At 38.4% G+C, this 18,215-nt stretch overlaps 1 protein-coding gene across 3 annotated transcripts in view; it reads left to right on the top strand.

The window, feature by feature from the left end:
• PDE3B (phosphodiesterase 3B) overlaps window positions 1–18,215 on the top strand; it is a 189,172-nt gene that overhangs the window by 170,484 nt on the left and 473 nt on the right. For 2 of the 3 annotated variants that reach the window (XM_040258310.1, XM_040258309.1), the window contains exons 13-16: window positions 1,536–1,739; window positions 3,960–4,121; window positions 7,455–7,707; window positions 8,898–11,239. In XM_040258310.1, coding sequence (XP_040114244.1) covers window positions 1,536–1,739; window positions 3,960–4,121; window positions 7,455–7,707; window positions 8,898–9,112 — 834 coding nt within the window. In that variant the 3' untranslated portion in view covers window positions 9,113–11,239. Of the gene's footprint in view, window positions 1–1,535; window positions 1,740–3,959; window positions 4,122–7,454; window positions 7,708–8,897; window positions 11,240–18,215 lie in introns of those variants that run through there. The other variant, XM_040258311.1, reaches the window with a different exon arrangement.

Raw genomic sequence — 18,215 nt, 5'->3', positions numbered from 1 at the left:
CTGGACCGTCAAGAAGTCCCATTCATCTTCTGAATGCATGTTTGTACCCTTAGACCATTGTCTCCCAATTTCCCCATCTTCTTGTAACCACCTAGTTCTACTGTAAATAGAGTTCAGTTTTAGATTAAACATAAGTGATATCAGCATTTGTCTTTTTCTGTCTAACTTATCTCACTTAGCATATTGTTGTCAAGGTCCATCTAGGCTAGGATGCCCTTCTTTCTCATGGCTAACAAATATTCCACTCTATGTATATATATTGCATCTTCTTTATCTATTCACCCATTGATGGACATAGATTTTTTTCAACCTTTTTGTGACCCAAAGTTTAAATCATCATTGCTAACATTAAAATCAAGTGATGTTTTAAAAAAATCAAATGGTAGATATCTATGTTTATATCTAGACTATAATTAATTTTTATAAATCTGTAAAATGACCTAATTAGGCTCAGAATATGCATTGTAGCTGAGATTATACAATATTTTTATCTGTCTTTTTCCATTAGAAAGTGCTATGAAAATAGGGACAGTGTTTTTACTTTTCATTCTCAGCCTTTAGCACTAGCTATAAGAGCTCTTTTAATAATTACTATGCTTGGGGGACTTCCCTGGCAGTCCAGGGGTTAAGACTTCCCTTTCCAATGCAGAGGTGTGGGGGTTCGATCCCAGGTCAGACCTAAGATCCCACATGCATTGTGGCCAAAAAGGGAAAAAGAAAACAATACATAAAACAGAAGCAAATTGGAACAAAATAAAGACTTTAAAAATGGTCCACAAACATCTTAATTACTATGCATATTTAATAATTTTAAAAAACTTGTTAGAGATGGAAGAAGCTTTAAAAATTCTGTAATCCCGTGATTTTTAGAATCTATATTCCCAAATCCTAGACTACTAAGGAGGTACCTTAGGGTCTTCCACTGAAGTGAAATGGGAAGAACAGTGACTAGATCTATACCACCACTTGGACAGAGGATTTGTGCTTTTACCTGTTTGATACTTCTCTGACTCCCAGGTCCAGTGTCAGCTGGGAGTATAGGATGTGCCTTTATCATACTTATGGGTCTCCAGCTCGCCGTGCACAGAATATTCTGGGTTCCTCTCCTTCAGTCACCACCACCATTCATTCCATGCTAACTAAAGAACAGTAATATATCCCTAAACCTGCTCTCTCTGTCCCTGATGACTGTATTAACAGAAGCTTTATCTGAGAAGTTTCACTGCTTTAAGGAAGCAGACCTCAAGTATCAACTTTGTATCTCTTGGTAGTCAGCATGGTGTCTGAAAGGAAGATGAACTTTGGAGACAAATTACCCTTTCACTTACTAGCCGTGAATGTTGGAAAAGTGTACCTTATCCTCTTTGCACTTCAGTCTAATCCTTTATCAAATTATCAACCCTCTACACAAGTATTAAAATGCATGGCATGTAATAGATACTCATTGTATTCTTCCAACATGATCCTAACTCTGTTTATTACTAAAGTTCAATATCTTTTGAGATGCCTGCCTCATTTTTCTTGTTCCTTTTTAGGCAGTCTTATACAACGACAGATCTGTTTTGGAAAATCATCATGCTGCATCAGCCTGGACTCTGTATCTTTCTCGTCCAGAATACAACTTCCTTCTTAATCTTGACAATGTGGAATTCAAGCGCTTTCGTTTTTTAGTCATAGAAGCAATCCTTGCCACAGATCTTAAAAAGCATTTTGATTTCCTTGCTGAATTCAATGCCAAGGTTTGTTATGCAAATTAATTCCTGGTTTCAAAGCAGAAATTATTGTCAGTGTTACTGACAAAAGGTATTTTTTTTTTAATGTTAAGTCAGAATATCACTCATGAAGTCATGATAAATCTGGTAAGACAATATATATGCCAATATTAAAAAAATTATAACATGTCCAAAAATAACGATTGCTTGTGACATTTCCAATTATGTCAGTTGAAGCTTTCAGGGACAGATTTGAGAAAGTTATGCACAGTGCCAAGTAAGGCATTTTATGAAATTAAATATGTGTTTCTAAGAAGCCAGTTACGCCTACTTTGCTGCACCTGTTTCCCTTCTCTATGTTGTGAAGTGTTTAACCCGCTGGTGTGGGAATGGAGAAGTAATTGAGAATAAAGCACTCAACGAATTGCTGTCTGTTGGGACTGCCCACTGTGTGCAGTCATCCTGGTTAAGAATAAGGCATAAACAGGCTGAAGTCGTTGTCCTCACGGACCTCACATTCACCATGAACTTGATCACTGCCATTGTGTGATGGTGGTACTAATGGGAGCATGTTGTATCCCTCAGAGGTTGGGGTGAAAAACCGTGGAGAACCACTGCTTTAGATTCCTGAGGGAAGGAGGCCCCATATTTTGTAGGCAGGAAACCATTGTTTTCTTCATAACATCCTTGCCCTAAAGGAAGGTGTTACCTTCAGGGTAGAGGGGCTGGGTGTCAAAGGATTGTGCACTTAAACTCCTGGAAGGAGGCCTATATATGTCACTGTTGTGATATTGATAAATGTTTATGAAAAAAAAACAGTAAGACATCAGTTTGCGTTTAAACTTACTTCATGGCTGTGTAGCTCTAATTTTTATTTTTACTTAAAATTCATTTAAACGCTTAAGTCACAGTAAGTAAACAGAAGTTCTTTTTACAGATGAAAGATTATCTAGCCCAAAACTTTGGAATCTGTGTTCCTCAGAGATATCTATTCTGTAGTCTCAGGAAAGTGTCACATGAGTGACACATGGGGAACAGCTTGCAGATCTTAGTTCCCTGACCAGGGATTGAACCCACGCCGTGGCAGTGAAAGCCCAGAGTCCTAACCACTGGACTACCAGGGAATTCCCTAGACTACATACTTTCAATCTTAAGAGCTCGCCTTTCTTTAACTGTTTCCTGTAGTGGTGGTCTACATAAGAAAGAGTTCCTTTAACAAATGGGGTGGATGTCAGGGAATTCCCAGGAGGTCCAGGTTCAATCTCTGCTAGGGAACTAAGATCCCTCAAGTCATGCAGCACAGCCAAAAAAAAAAAAAAAGGGAGGGGGGAAGGTGGACACCAATAAAAATCTAATATTACAGTACAGTTCCAAAGTCACTAATCTGGCCCTTTCACTTTATTTCTTACAAGAGAAATTTGAGTTCTTGAAAAGCATGGTAATTTGCCTGATAACTACCATTTATTTAAGTAACAATGTTAGCATTTACTATAAACTGTGCATTTTTCATTCATTAATCCTCAGGCAATATGACTAGATTGATATTATTTTTCCTATCTTATAGATGAAGAAAGATAGACTCAAAGAGCTCAAGTAATTTTTCCAGCATTACTCAATGACTGGTAAATCATACTAAGGCAGGATTTAGAACCATAGAGATCAGCTTCTAAGACTTGTATTCTTTCAGCTATATCACGGTGCCTTCTGCAGTTAGATCCTTAAGCATTCCTTTCTGAGACAAATAGTTAAAATTCTTATATGATTTGCTTTTGCATATACATATATTTTTTATGTCATATATACTAATATGTACAATATAATATACACAAATTACAATTTTCTGCAGTAATCACAAATACTGAAACTCATGGTTTGTTCTGCTTGTATAATACAGTGCTCTACTTCCATTGAAACAAAGCTGTAAATGACACTTCAAAAGAGAAATTTAACCCATAGAGGTACATGTCATGGCACAAACAAAATTAAAAGAAACATTTATTAAAATTCCTTCCTGTCCAGAGGACAGGAAACAGTTTTAAGATAATCCAGTAAAAAACAAAAGTTGGGGAATTCCCTGGCAGTCCAGTGGTTAGGACTCCATGCTTTCACTGCCAGGGGCGAGGATTCAAACCCTAATCAGGAAACTTAAGATCCCACAAGCCAAACAGTGCAGCCAAAAATAAACAAAACAAAAAACACACTCTTGTGCCCTCAGTACCTACAATAATTCTGTTTTTCCGATGATAGGCCAGTGATGTAAATAGTGACGGCATAGAATGGAGTAATGAGAATGACCGCCTCTTAGTGTGCCAGGTGTGCATCAAACTGGCAGATATTAATGGCCCGACCAAAGTTCGAGACTTGCATTTGAAATGGACAGAAGGCATTGTCAATGAATTTTATGAGCAGGTAAGTTGAAACACGGACTTGGTGGGACTTTTAAGAGCTGCCATCTGAAGACACTGCCTTTTGGATTTGGATAGCTACATTAAATACTTGAAATGAGTTGCTTTAACCAAAAATGGTTAGAAATTGTTGCATTTGCTCTGGTTTTAATATTGTCTCAGCTCCTTTGCCTTTGTTGCTAAAATTGAAAGACAAGAAAAAAAAGAAATAGCTTATTGTCAGTCTGGAGTAGGCTGAATGTACTCCAGTCTAGAGCTAAGGAAAGACTACATTATGATTCCAAGGTCCCTTTCAACCTTGAAAATCTATATAACCTAAGCATAATTTATTTCCAAACGTTGTTGTTTAGTTGATTCAGCACACACTTAGACTGTATTTTTAAAGTATCAACCCATTTTCAACTCTGCTATAGAAAGACTGACTTAGAAACATCAACTGGGTTGATGGGTTATATAGGATGAAAGTCCTGGCAGAGGGTAAGAAATCAGAACTAGAAATGGGGACAAAGTAGATACTCGGTGGCTTTCAAGGTTCTAAGATATAAACATGCTCTTTTCTCATGTATTTTTAAATGTTGTCTTTAAAATAATCCTACTATTTTGCAGTCTTTACCTATTTTTTTGTACAATTTTGAGGCTCCCTACACTGTAGAAAAATACTGATTTCCCCACAAGTCTAATGTTACATTATTTCAAATACAAAATAACAAATACATACTCTTAATTGGAATTGTATTCCTTGGGAATCCTTACTAGACCTACTAATCAAGAAAGATCAAGATGTTTATCAAGTAAAACTTCCGGGTCAGGGCTTTCTCGCCATGAGTTGCTACTCCAATAGGAGTGACGCACTGCACACTTATAAACCACGCACACTTATCTGTTACACCTTGTCACACCCAGACTGTACTGAGTGACCAGCAAATGTACCATGTCTTTCACCTACCTTAGCTAAACATCCCAATAAAATAGTGTATACTCTGCTGTTTACAAGTTAACAAAATACCATACTGTGTAATTATGAAAACAGATTAGTAAAATCTTAGTAATAATCTTAGAATAATTTTCACTGATACATTTGAACTAAATTATGTATAATTTTAAGAAATAGTTATAAATATTTAATTTGTAGATTGCAGTATGTATAGTGGTTTGCATATTCCTATCCTCATTCTCAGAGATAATTGAAGACTGCCTCAGGCTTCAGTTCATATTCACAAAAGAATTTTATGCTAGGGAAAATTCTGTCTTTATATTATCTGTACAAACAGAAGTAATAAAGTGATAGAAAATGCCCGTTTTAGACAATCCACTAATTCAGTGAAAGAAAATGAGATAATTTCATTTAGATGCATTTTATAATATATCTTTAAAGTATAGAGATTAATTGTTATTAAGCAAACTTGGAAGCCATGCATGAGGTTGAATCCTGGTTCTTCTTCCTTACCAGCAATGTGACCTTGGGTAAGTTACTTAACCTCTCTGTGCTTCAATTTCCTCATTGAGAAAACAGGAATATTGATGGTACCTACCTCATAAGGTTGCTTTATGGATTAAGTGAATTAATACATGTCAAGTTCTTAGAACAGTGTTCTGACACATAAGTGCTCGATAAACTATTATAATTCCAGGTCACACACACACAAAAACAATATTTCAGACAGTTTCACTTAATCTTTCTGAGTTTCATTATTCCTGTGTCAAAGGAGAAAAACGATACACTTGATAACCCTAAAACACAGTGGTCATGAAGGTTAAATGTATATAGGAAGTCAGCCCTCATCAAAACCATCAGATTTCCTTCTCAGTCTTGTTATGCTGTTCAACTTTCTTTAGATACGGATGCAAATTTCTAACCTTGCTCAACCTTTTACTTTTTTATTAACTTCATTATACTTTATTAACTTCATATACTTCATTTATTTATACTTCTATAGCCATTACATCAGGCTTCCCTGATAGCTCAGTTGGTAAAGAATCCGCCTGCAATGCAGGAGACCTTGGTTTAATTCCTGGGTTGGGACGATCCTCTGAAGAAGGGATAGGCGACCCACTCCAGTATTCTTGGGCTTCCCTTGTGGCTCAGCTTGAAAAGAATCCTCCTGCAATGCGGGAGACCTGGCTTCAATCCTTGGGAAGATCCCCTGGAGAAGGGAAAGGCTACCCACTCCACTATTCTGGCCTGAAGAATTCCATGGGCTATATATAGTCCAAGGGATTGCAAAAAGCCCATTACATGCCATGGGCTTAGAAAAGCCAAACTCCTATATAAAAGTCAAATGTATGAAACTGTAGAATCCTATGAATAAACCCACCTAGATACGTTTTTAAAATATTATTAATGTTCATCCTCACAGGAAACAGCCATGTGAGTGTTTTAATCTCGGGACAGTTTCTGGTTGTCTCCTCAGGACTGTGTTGGCTCAGCTCAGATACACACTGCTTGCCTACGGCACTTGTGCGCTGTGAAGACTATTCCCCCTCCACCAGTTCAGATACTCGGCACTAAAATGTTAACATTGTTACTACCATTTGAGGACTGCTCAGCACTCTTGCTCAATATATACTGCTTGTCATCCCATAGCAGCCCTGTAGATGATTATTCACATCTTACACGTGCATTAGGCATAGAGCTTGCCCAGCACCACACAGGTTGCAGGCAGCAAAGGAGGTTCTGAAATCACATGTGTCTGATCTCCAGCTGTGCTCTCCAGAAGCCTGGGGACTACAGATCCCCTGCCTGGCAGTTGGGGCAAATCCTCACCTCAAACACAATTGCTCTACCTCTGTCTGTTTTACATACTGAGTTTTCTAATTTAGATTCATTAAAGGGTTCTGCTGTACAAAAAAAAGGGAGATGATGTTGAAAAACATTAGAAAAAAAATCAACTCTACATTTGAGGTACAACTGCAACAAAAAAATGTTTCTATTATACCATCTCCCCCCCCACCCCACCCAGAGGAAAGAGGATCTATGTCTGATACTATAGAATTTTGACAATTTATGTAGAATTTATATATTCTAGTAGTATAATTTTGATTTGTTCATAACTATTTGCTGAACTTAGTTGAAAAGATGTATATTTTTCTTGCTGCTTGTATATCAACCATACTGGTTGACTGGGAGTGTGAGAATAAAGTCTTGTTTAGGATTTTTCAAACAGTAGAAAAAGTTTTATAGTTGGAATGACAGAGTAATTTTTCATTGATACTTCTTTCTAAAAATTATTTTGAGTTAGACTGTTCTTGATTAAAAAAACCTCAAGGTAATTTTAACAACAAAGCTCAGTGGTTCTTTCAACAGTTAAAGATGTACTTTCCTTTTTAATATGATCAGGGAGATGAAGAAGCAAATCTTGGTTTGCCCATCAGTCCCTTCATGGATCGTTCTTCTCCTCAACTAGCAAAACTCCAGGAATCTTTTATCACCCACATAGTGGGTCCCCTGTGTAACTCCTATGATGCTGCTGGTCTGCTACCGGGTCAGTGGATAGAATCAGAAGAGGACGATGATAATGAAAGTTGTTATGAAGAAGATGCTGAAGAATTAGATACAGAGGATGAAGAAATAGAGGACAATCTAAATCCTAGTAAGAATATAGGGATACTATCGTTTCTTTAATGTTATTAATTACAAATGTTCCATTTAATTTGGATTTGGGTCTTTCCTTTTAAAGATACAGTAGTTATATCTTAAGTAAGTATTACCTAAGTGTGCAGACTGAATAATCTTGTTTTGAGTAGCTACTGCTTGGGTACCATATGAATGCTGTCATACAATAAGCATTCTGAGTTAAAGCATCATCTCCGGAGATGTCCTCCAGCCAGTGCTCTTCAGCAGGCTCTGCCTATACATGCATGATGGAGCTGCTGCCAAATCTGAACTTAGGTGAGGTGGCTGGTCTCGACGACTAGTCCTCCTTTGCCTAACCCCTTCTCACACCATGCACCCCTTTTAACATACCCTTCATGTAGACTTGGGAATAGTTCATTCAACCCAGTTGGAAGAAGAGGAAAATACATACTCTCTTGACTCTAAGGAAAATCAAGCTTTATGGCATTATGGCTTTGAACTACCAAATTGTAATGCATAGTTTTTCTATATAAAGCAATATAAACCAATGAGTATAAATGGCAAATGAAAAAGACATTGTCATCTTTGCAACTAATAAACTAGTTATTTGCTCTTTAAAGTAGGATTTAAATTATATCTAGCTGATTTTTTTGTTTCCCAAGCATGCTGTATAAATCAGAACAGATAACATAGCGTGGAACAAGATAATAAAAGAACTTTTCCCCACCCTACCTTGTATTCAGGAGTAGCATAGTGAAGAGTAACTGTATGGCATTACCATCTGATGTCATCTTGGGAAAGTTGACTTCTAAAAATTATTTATACTCACCAAAATTTTGATAATTGTGTTTAATTCAACACATTTTTTAAAAGTCCCTTAGAAGGATGGTTTTTAACTTTGCATTATTATTTATCATTTGAAATTTCAATACTATCCTCCTTTCTCCCCACAACTCCCACCCCCCACCATCTTCCCTAACACCTTATTTTTATCATAATACTTAACACTGTCTAACACACGAGTGTCTTGCTTCTTTGCTTATCTATGTCTTCCCACTAGAAAGAGAGCCCCATGGTGCAGAGATTATTTATAACTTTAAACCCAGTGCTTAAATAAATGCCTGGGATGTAACAGGCGCTCAGATATTTATTGAATGATTGAATCATATTGCTATGATTAGAATACACATGTGTTAAATTTCACAGAACCACAAAGACGGAAAGGCAGACGGCAAATATTTTGTCAGCTAATGCACCATCTCACCGAAAACCACAAGATATGGAAGGAAATCATAGAGGAAGAAGAGAAATGTAAAGCTGATGGGAATAAACTGCAGGTGGAGAATTCTTCCTTACCTCAAGGAGATGAGATTCAGGTCATTGAAGAAGCCGATGAAGAGGAAGAGAGGCAGTTGGAATAAAAGAGGAGGCATGTGGAAGAAGTGCCTTGGACCATGCCTTCTGTCGATGGCATTGCCCAGTGCCCACCACCCTGACTTGGAACTGACCGCTCCTAGGACAGGCCCTAACACTGTGAGAGGATCCTTGCTGTGCCAGCATTTCCCACTCCCATGCAATTTTTCACCACATGGACGGAAAGTATCCTTAAGAGCTTGGTTTCAGTTGACTTGTGTTGCCAAGCCCATACTTAGTGCTTTTACTGGTGTACAAATACTTTGTCATAATACAGCTTTGCTGAGTAGAAGGCTTTTATTGTTCATGAGGCAGGAGCTGTACCTAAAAACTCAAGTAATTCACTGTAGTTTCCTAAGTGGCTAACTTTCTGGTTTTTTAAAGACGTGATTTAAAAAAAAAAGAAAAAACAACAAGGGAATTCCACTCGGCGCCTTCACTGCTATGGCCCAGGTTTAATCTCTGGTTGAGTTCCATCCCTGGCCAGGGAACTAAGATCCTGCAAGCTGCACAGCACAGCTAAAAACAAACAAAAAACCCCAAAACAAAAAGCCCCACCAAACAGGATTCATATTGTATTTCCAAATGTGTCTTTTATGTCTTTGACTGTTTTGGGGGAGGTGGGGAGGAGCAGTCTCTGTCTATCAAAAAAGAGAAATCCGGTGTTGCCTTTCTGAGGGGTCTGTTTAATGCAGTACACTGTTCAGTGTTCTCCAGCTAGGTTTACCATGAAGGACTGAGTAACCTTTGTTATATTTAACAAAACCCAGGTGCATCAATTTTTGATGCTTTTTACTGTTTTGTTTTTTAAATCTACTACTACGTGTATGTTCTTTCTCAGAGTATTCAGGTTTGCCATGGACATCAGAAGTCTGAATTCCAGTCTTATCAACTTTATATTCCGTGGTTGAATTTTAAAGCTGTTTAGGTTTAACAATGAAGGAATTTTATTCTTTAGTCGAAACTGTTCTTATTTTTACTCTTGCTCAGGATTAGTATTTGAAAACATTGAGTTTAATATAAACACAAATTTGTCGTAAGAAAAACAAAAACCTGTCCTAATATTGACGTTAACCTTTTATGAAACAAGCATTATTCTCTCTTCTTGAATTTGAGACTAATTAAAGCCAAGGAAAAGGAGATGTCTGTCTTTTGCCTTACTACAAAAATCAGATGTAATTAATCGTATCAAAGATAAAGAACAAATGAAATAGTGTGTGCTCTAAAGGTCACATGTTGAATAAGTAATTGAATATGTGCTTAATCTTTAGATTCCTATCTTGGGTGTCATGTGTTTAGTTACTATAAAACCCATATTCATCTTTCTGTTAATTTCCTTCTGCCTTGAGACTCCACGACAGAAATGACCTATGACTACTCAGTACATCTGGAGCCCAACTACAAGTCTAGTTTCTGAGATAAATAAGTACTCCCATCATTTACTTTAATTTTTATATTAAAAGTATTAAATATTTTGGTAATATCATTTACACAAAAGCATATTAAGATAATTAAATGGACCATATTTACAATGTTTATGAACTTGTTAGGATCCAGATATATACCCTAGATGTGAAAATTTTTTGAATATATAAAGTACAAGCCAGAATGATAGCAAGATGGTAGGCCAATTTTTCCATTATTCTTAGAGACCATATTATATTTTCAATCCATGTGGCTTTAGAAAATAAGTTGTGTAGCATTTTTCATTTTCCAAGATAACGCCTTTCTTAAAATTAATTTTTATCAGCATATGGTTGATTTACAACGGTGTGTTGGTTTCTGCTGTGTGGCAGAGTGAGTCAGTTATACATATACTCACTCTTTTAGATTCTGTTCCCATATAGGTCATTACAGAGTATTAACTAGAGTTTCCTGTGCCAGATAATTCCTTTATGATGTCAGCAAGCAATTTCTTAACTATCTAGATTATATAGCTTACCTGAAAGATTTCAGTTAAAGACCCATGGAAGTGTTGAAAGTTTTGATCCTGTATAATATCAGAATATTTAATGAATCACTAAGCTTTATTTATTTGATACTTTGAGTGCTGAACTCCTACTATTTTTGCTACCATTGTCACATCTTTGTAAACTGGTCCCTCATTACTAATAAAATTTTATCTAATTTATTGAGTTTGCCCTTACAGTGTATATATCCTTTGCTTCTGTTTCTCTAGAGTACATTTTCTATCCTGCAGAAATATATTTCTGCTACTGCAAAGTACGTATATATATATATAAATTCATACACATGCATATGTACATAATGAGACAAATTTCCTTACTATTTTACTAAAACATTGTATTGGGTTTTTTAATGTATATTTTTATTTTCTCAAAAGAAGCATGTTTTTATGCTATTAAATGATATTACTGAAAACTTATTAACTAAGTTAACCGTTAAATTATTTAACCTTTACTAAGTAATTGACATATATTAAAATAACCCAAATACTAAAGAAGTATTCTTCCTAAAACTTAAATTCATAAATTGTAAGAAATGGATGTGAGTGTGTGAAGTATAAACAGCACTAGTAGATGGAATCTTACTTGAGAAATTGCAGCCGGTCATATTGCAGGTCCTATTTTGGTTATTAATGAGTGAGACTAATTTTTTAATTAGAATCACTTTCATCATGAATTTGCTGTTTTAAGTCACTGGTCTTATAAATAATCTTGTAGTGCTATAATATCTGTGTGTTTACTGACATTTTTCTCCATAAAAGGCTACTTTTTAAAGTTACTTCATGATTTGAAGACTGTTCTTCTGCTCTTCTCACTCTTATGCTGTTGAATTTTTCTACTTATTTTTATAAGAATCCTAGGAATTCTGGCACTGCTTCAGTCTCTGTCTATATTGCATCATCTCATTGGAACAGCCTTCACAAAAGAGATGAGTAGAGCCAACCCTTTACTGTAGCTGCCAGGCCAGTCAGGTGGGGGCCCTTCATGAAGGTGGTTCATGAAGGGCCTTTTAAAGCACACACAACAGGACACTTAAAACCCTTTCAGTTTTTCCCCATTTCCCTTTGGAATAAAGTTTAATCTGTAAGTGACAATTAGATTCACATTTTGTGAGGATCATTCAACTAACCTACCGTGTTGAGTGGAAGAGTAAGATCAGATATGGGGAGACCTCAGTGATCTAGATAGACTAGGATGGGCTCTAGGTCAACAGCAAAGCAAATGGACTTGAGATTTAAAACACAGACTCAGTCTGCCCTGATTAATTGGACGTGATGGTAAGAAAGATGATGAGAGTGACTTTCAGGTTTCTGATCTGGACCACTGTCAGTGTCATCCACAGAGGTAGGGTGTGCCAGAGAAGGAGATTTTGGGTGTGATAGGTGTGTACGTGTTCTGTTGGTTCTCTCTCTCTCTCTCTCTGGAGAACTTTGACAAAATTGCCAAACACAAGGAAACCAATGTAAGAAAGAATAGCAGAAATAGATTTAGACTTCCCAATATCTTCAGATTATACATCACATTATCAAGTGAAAGTGAAGTCGTTCAGTCGTGTCCGACTCTTAGCGACCCCATGGACTGTGGCCCACCAGGCTCCTCCATCCATGGGATTTTCCAGGCAAGAGTGCTGGAGTGGGGTGCCATTGCCTTCTCCCACATTATCAAAAACAATACAAAATAACGATGTATGAAATGTTTAAGAAAAGAAAATATGGAATGTCAAAGGTGAACAAACAAATTTTAAAACCATCCAAACTTCTCAGTACCAACAATGGAAACCAGAAGAGACTACATTATCTAACTCACGATGTGTTAGGTGTTATTCTTAGTGATAACTTCAGTATGTGATAAAAAAAAAAAATGCAAGATACTTATATCACAATCCTTATAATGTAGGTATATTTTTGTCGCAACCCTCATAATGTAGGTATGTTTTTGTCACAACCTTTGTAGGTATTATTATCTGTTGTGGAGGGAGGAAATTCACCGGGTACATAAAACAAATGTACTTATCTGTTAGTCTCAAAGATGCATAAATCAAAAGTTGGTAGAACTAGAGAAAATTGACAAATCTACAACTCAAGCAGGAGACTTAACACCCAGTAAGTTAAATAGACCAGAAGTTAGTAAAAATATAAATAGCACAATGAACAGTCTTGATTTGTTGGACATATACTGAACCTCAAATCCAACAAAGAATATTTTCTTAAACATTGAAGGAACATTTATAAAAGCTGAACACAGGAACTGTATTCAATATCCTTAATAAACCCTAATGGAAAAGAAAAAAAAAAAAGTTGACTACATGCTTGTCTATAAAACAAGTTTCAATAAATTTCAAAGCTGTATCAAACAAACCATGTTCCATGATCACAAAACAATTAGAAATAAATAGCAAAGAACTCCAAAAACTATGAATGCTGGATAGATTTAAGAAATTGCTCCTAAATAACTTCAGAGTCAAAAATGGCAACAGGAGGGTGCTAGTGGTAAACAGCTGCCTGCCAATGCAAAAGATGCAAGAGATGTGGAGTTCAATCCCTGGGTCTGGAAGATCCCCTGGAGAAGGAAATAGCAACCCACTCCAGAACTCTTGCCTGGAAAATCCCATGGGCAGAGGAGCCTGGTGGGCTACAGTGCTTGGAGTCATGAAGAGTCAGACATGGCTGAGCACATGCATGCACCCATTTCACAGGAGAGGAAAATAAGACTCGACAGAGACCACATGACTAGAAAGTGAAAGAAGAGGACAAATGGGAAAACTGGCAAGGAACTCGAGAGAAAAGTTACGGCCCTTTCTCTGTCACTAATGTAGGTAGATGACCTTTCCCTCTTGGCCTGTTGCTGCACCTGAGAACCTTGCTCTGGAGAGGTCCTTCAAGTTCTCTACTATGAAATGTTCTCATTTCCTTTCATAGCCTTTCACAGGGTCTTCATCTGGGAAGCTTTCTAAACCTGATGCCCAGGCCACAAAGGAGACCAGTTTAATCAGAATGTGGAGGAAAGGGTGGAACTTGGGTATTGGCATTTTGCAAAAGTCCCACGAGATTCCAGTGAGCATCCAAGGTTGAGAACCAATAGACTAGAAGTGCTTGAGGGGCGGGCATGAAGGAGGAACACACAGATCTGCCTTACTCTGTCTGTCACCCCCACCATCATCCTCTATCACCTGCTCCTCAGGTACCTCCTCCCTGTCCTAGGGCTGCTGCTGAAGCTCCGGTCAGGATACACCCCTTAACTGCTTTCCCCTACATCTGCTGTCCCCTTCCTGTTGACGGCCCAAAGGGACTCTGCAGGTTAAACATTCACAGCCAGAAATTCCTGAGTGCTCCTGTGGTTAGGACTCTGTGCTTCCACGCTGGGGGTATAGGCTGGATTCTTGGTCAGGAATCCTGTAAGCTTGGAGCGGGGGGCGGGGAGGGAAAAAATTCACAGCCATCTCTAGCTGCCCTGGGATTAGTCTGTCAGACGATGGCAGAAACTGCTCTTGCTCCTGATTCTAATGGAATAATTTACAGTAAATGGTCTCCTAAGAAGCCCAGTCTTCTTAGACAAATGGAGGTAAGCAAGGGCTGCCTCTAATGGGATGAAGGACCAGAAATGAGCTGTCCAAATGGAGTGGGTGTCGAAGCAGCTGCTGTATTAAGTGAAAGTCACTGAAGGCTTCAAATCCTTGTTAACTAGACGCTCCTGGTGAGGAGGTGCAGCAAAGAGACCCGCAAAACCCAAGCTTCAGGCTTGGGTGGGATTTCCAATTAGAAAAGGCCCCAGGAGAGGTAATGTTGAGGGCAGAGGTCCCCAGTTCCCCGTTTACCTCCTATATCCTTCCTTTACCCCTTCTTCCCACCCACACCCCTGCTCTGCCCTAGTGTCTGAAAAGATTTCTTGGAGTCTTATTCTTACTCAGTTTAAGAGGGAATTTCTGTTCCAACCCCCTCCTCTGGGCTGCGGTGTCCTCCACTTGAGTGTAAGAGCAGCCGAGATTACGATGCCTGATACCTCCTGGCACTGTTCCATTCTGGGAACCAGGACTCTGAGGAGTCACTAATCAGGAAACATTTATCATGTCCATAACCTTTCCCATTAAGAGGGATGCTGCTCAGCACTGTTTATCCATTATTAATTCACTCATTCAACAAATATTTATTTTCAATACCAACAGGTGAATCTCATGTTTCTTCTACAAGTAGTGTACAGCCCAAGAGCAGAGAGAAGTATGTGCCCATGGCAGGACACTCACAGAGGTGTCACTGACAAAAATCCCTTAGCGATATGCTCAAGTTCATGCTCATTTGATTAGGGGCAACCACATGGATTTAGAAAAGGCAGAGGAACCAGAGATCAAATCGCCAACATCCGCTGGATCATCAAAAAAGCCAGAGTTCCATAAAAACATCTACTTCTGCTTTATTGACTATACCAAAGCCTTTGACAGTGTAGACCACAACAAACTCTGGAAAATTCTTAAAGAGATGGGAATAGCAGATCACCTGACTTGCCTCTTGAGAAATCTACATGCAGATCAGGAAGGAACAGTTAAAACGACATGAAACAACAGACTCGTTCCAAGTAGGGAAAGGAGTTAAGGTTGTATATTGTCACCCTGCTTATTTAACTTCTATGCAGAGTACATCATGAGAAACGCTGGGCTGGAAGAAGCACAAGCTGGAATCAAGATTGCTGGGAGAAATACCAATCACCTCAGACATGCAGATGACACCACCCTTATGGCAGAAAGTGAAGAGGAACTAAAGAGCCTCTTGATGAAATTGAAGGGACAGTGAAAAAGTTGGTTTAAAACTCAACATTCAGAAAACTAAGATCATGGCATCCAGTCCCATTACTTCATGGCAAATAGATGGGGAAACAGTGGAATTAGTGGCAGACTTTATTTTTTTAGGCTCCAAAATCACTGCAGATGGTGACTGCAGCCATGAAATCAAAAGGCGCTTGCTCCTTGGAAGAAAACCTATGACCAACTTAGACAGCATATTAAAAAACATAGATATTACTTTGCCAACAAAGGTCTGTCTAATCAAAGCTATGGTTTTTCCAGTAGTCATGCATGGATGTGAGAGTTGGACTATATAGAAAGCTGAGTGCCGAAGAATTGATGCTTTTGAACTGTGGTGTCCGAGTAGACTCTTCAGAGTCCTTTGGACTGCAAGGAGATCAATCCAGTTAATCCTAAAGGAAATCAGTCCAGATTCTTTATTGGGAGGACTGATGCTGAAGCTGAAATGCCAATGCTTTGGCCACCTGATGGGAAGAACTGACTCATTTGAAAAGACCCTGATGGTGGGAAAGATTGAAGGCGGGAGGGGAAGGGGACAACAGAGGATGAGATGGTTGGATGGCACCACCGACTCAATGGACATGGGTTTGGGTGAACTCTGGGAGTTGGTGATGGACAGGGAGGCCTGACGTGCTGCAGTCCATGGGGTGGCAAAGATTCAGACACAACTGAGCAACTGAACTGAACTGACTACATCATTATTTGCAGTATGTAAGGAGACTTCTGGGAGGAAAAAGTTAGACTGCGGTCATTCCCCTGGTTGATGTGATGACTATCTTGCACTTATACAAATATCTAATTGTTATGTTGCACACATGAAACAAATATGCCGACTATGGCTATTAAAAAAAAGAAAAAGACCTAGTAAGTGGTGAGGGGAAACCAGTATTGTAGACACAGACACTTTCTGCTTATGTGTGCCAGACTAATTTCTAGACCTCCATCTGCTGGCAGACATTGGACACTTAAACGGTATACATCTATTACACTGAATACCGCTTACACTGAATACATCGATTTCAGAGATGGACAGGACTGAGTTTGCTTGTGAAGGTCCACCTGTTACAGCTGAACTTGGCAGGAAAAGGTAGACAGTAATACCTGCAACGCCTTAACCTTCCGAAGACAACACTGAGACAATTTAGGGATTGAATGAGAGAGAGAAAATAGAAAGATCTGATTGCATACCTTTCCTTTCTGGAAAACATTCTGTCTCCAGTGGTTTAGACCACCTTTTTGGAACCATATGACCTCTGGCCACAGTTGACTGATTCAAGAATTTACACCAAACCCAAATTCTAACCCATAGATTAAGCTTAGTCCATCACATTCCTCCTCAATAATTTGGACTAGTAAGGAACTATCAGATAAGAGATGCTGGACTAAAAGGTCATTGCAATGGGTCTAATTCATATGTTGAAACCTAATCCCCAGTGTGATGGTGTTTGGAAGTGGGCCTTTGGGAGGCAGTTAAGCCAAGAGGGCTATTATGCACAGAAGGATTAACATCAGGAGTTGAATAATGGGAATTCCCTGGCAGTCCAGTCTACTCAGGGAACTAAGATCCCACAAGCTGCTTGGTGCACCCCCTCAAAATTTTTTTTATTAATGTAATTAAGCACATTAACCAATTAAAGGAGAAGAAAGAGTTACTACCTCAATAAATGCAAAAAATAATAAAAGTCAATCATTTAAGAAAAAGAAGAGGAATGAAAAAAGAATGGACGAATGGAAGAGAGGGAAAAAATATAAACCTAAAACGTAAGTTTGGGGGGTATGCATCAAAGAAATGATAGTGTCCCATATTTAACAATGAAATGTTAGTCATTCCCCTAAACAGACAGGAATGCTCACCATCACTTTTCATCAGCACTCTACTGGAGGTTCTAACCAAACAGTAATAAATAAAATCCATAAAAATTGGAAAGGACAAAACATACCAGTCATTATTTATAGACGATATTATTGTCTAATAGGAAATCCCAAAGAATTGAGAAAAAGAATTAAAGTATTCAAAATAGAAAGTTTAGCATTATTGTCATATACTATTCTACTGCATTTTCCCCATCAGCTCAGGTGATACAGAACCTGCCTGCAATGCAGGAGACCAAGGTTCATCTCTGGGTCGGGAAGATTCCCTGGAGAAGGAAATGACAACCCACTCCAGTATTCTTGCCGGGAGAATTCCATGGACAGAGGAGCCTGGCGGGCTACAGTCCGTGGGGTTGCAAAGAGTTGGCCACAACTGAGTGACTAACACTTTCATTGCATTTTCAGAGAACAGCATCAAATTGTGCTATCACCAGTTTCAGCTTGGAAATGATCCCCAAGTTCAGGGTCCCAGAGTGA

Source organism: Oryx dammah, unplaced genomic scaffold, assembly GCF_014754425.2.
Source record: "Oryx dammah isolate SB20612 unplaced genomic scaffold, SCBI_Odam_1.1 HiC_scaffold_17, whole genome shotgun sequence".
NCBI classification, from domain to species: domain Eukaryota; kingdom Metazoa; phylum Chordata; class Mammalia; order Artiodactyla; family Bovidae; genus Oryx; species Oryx dammah.
Note: the sequence above shows the minus strand (reverse complement) of the source record. Positions and strands in the feature narration are given on the sequence as shown.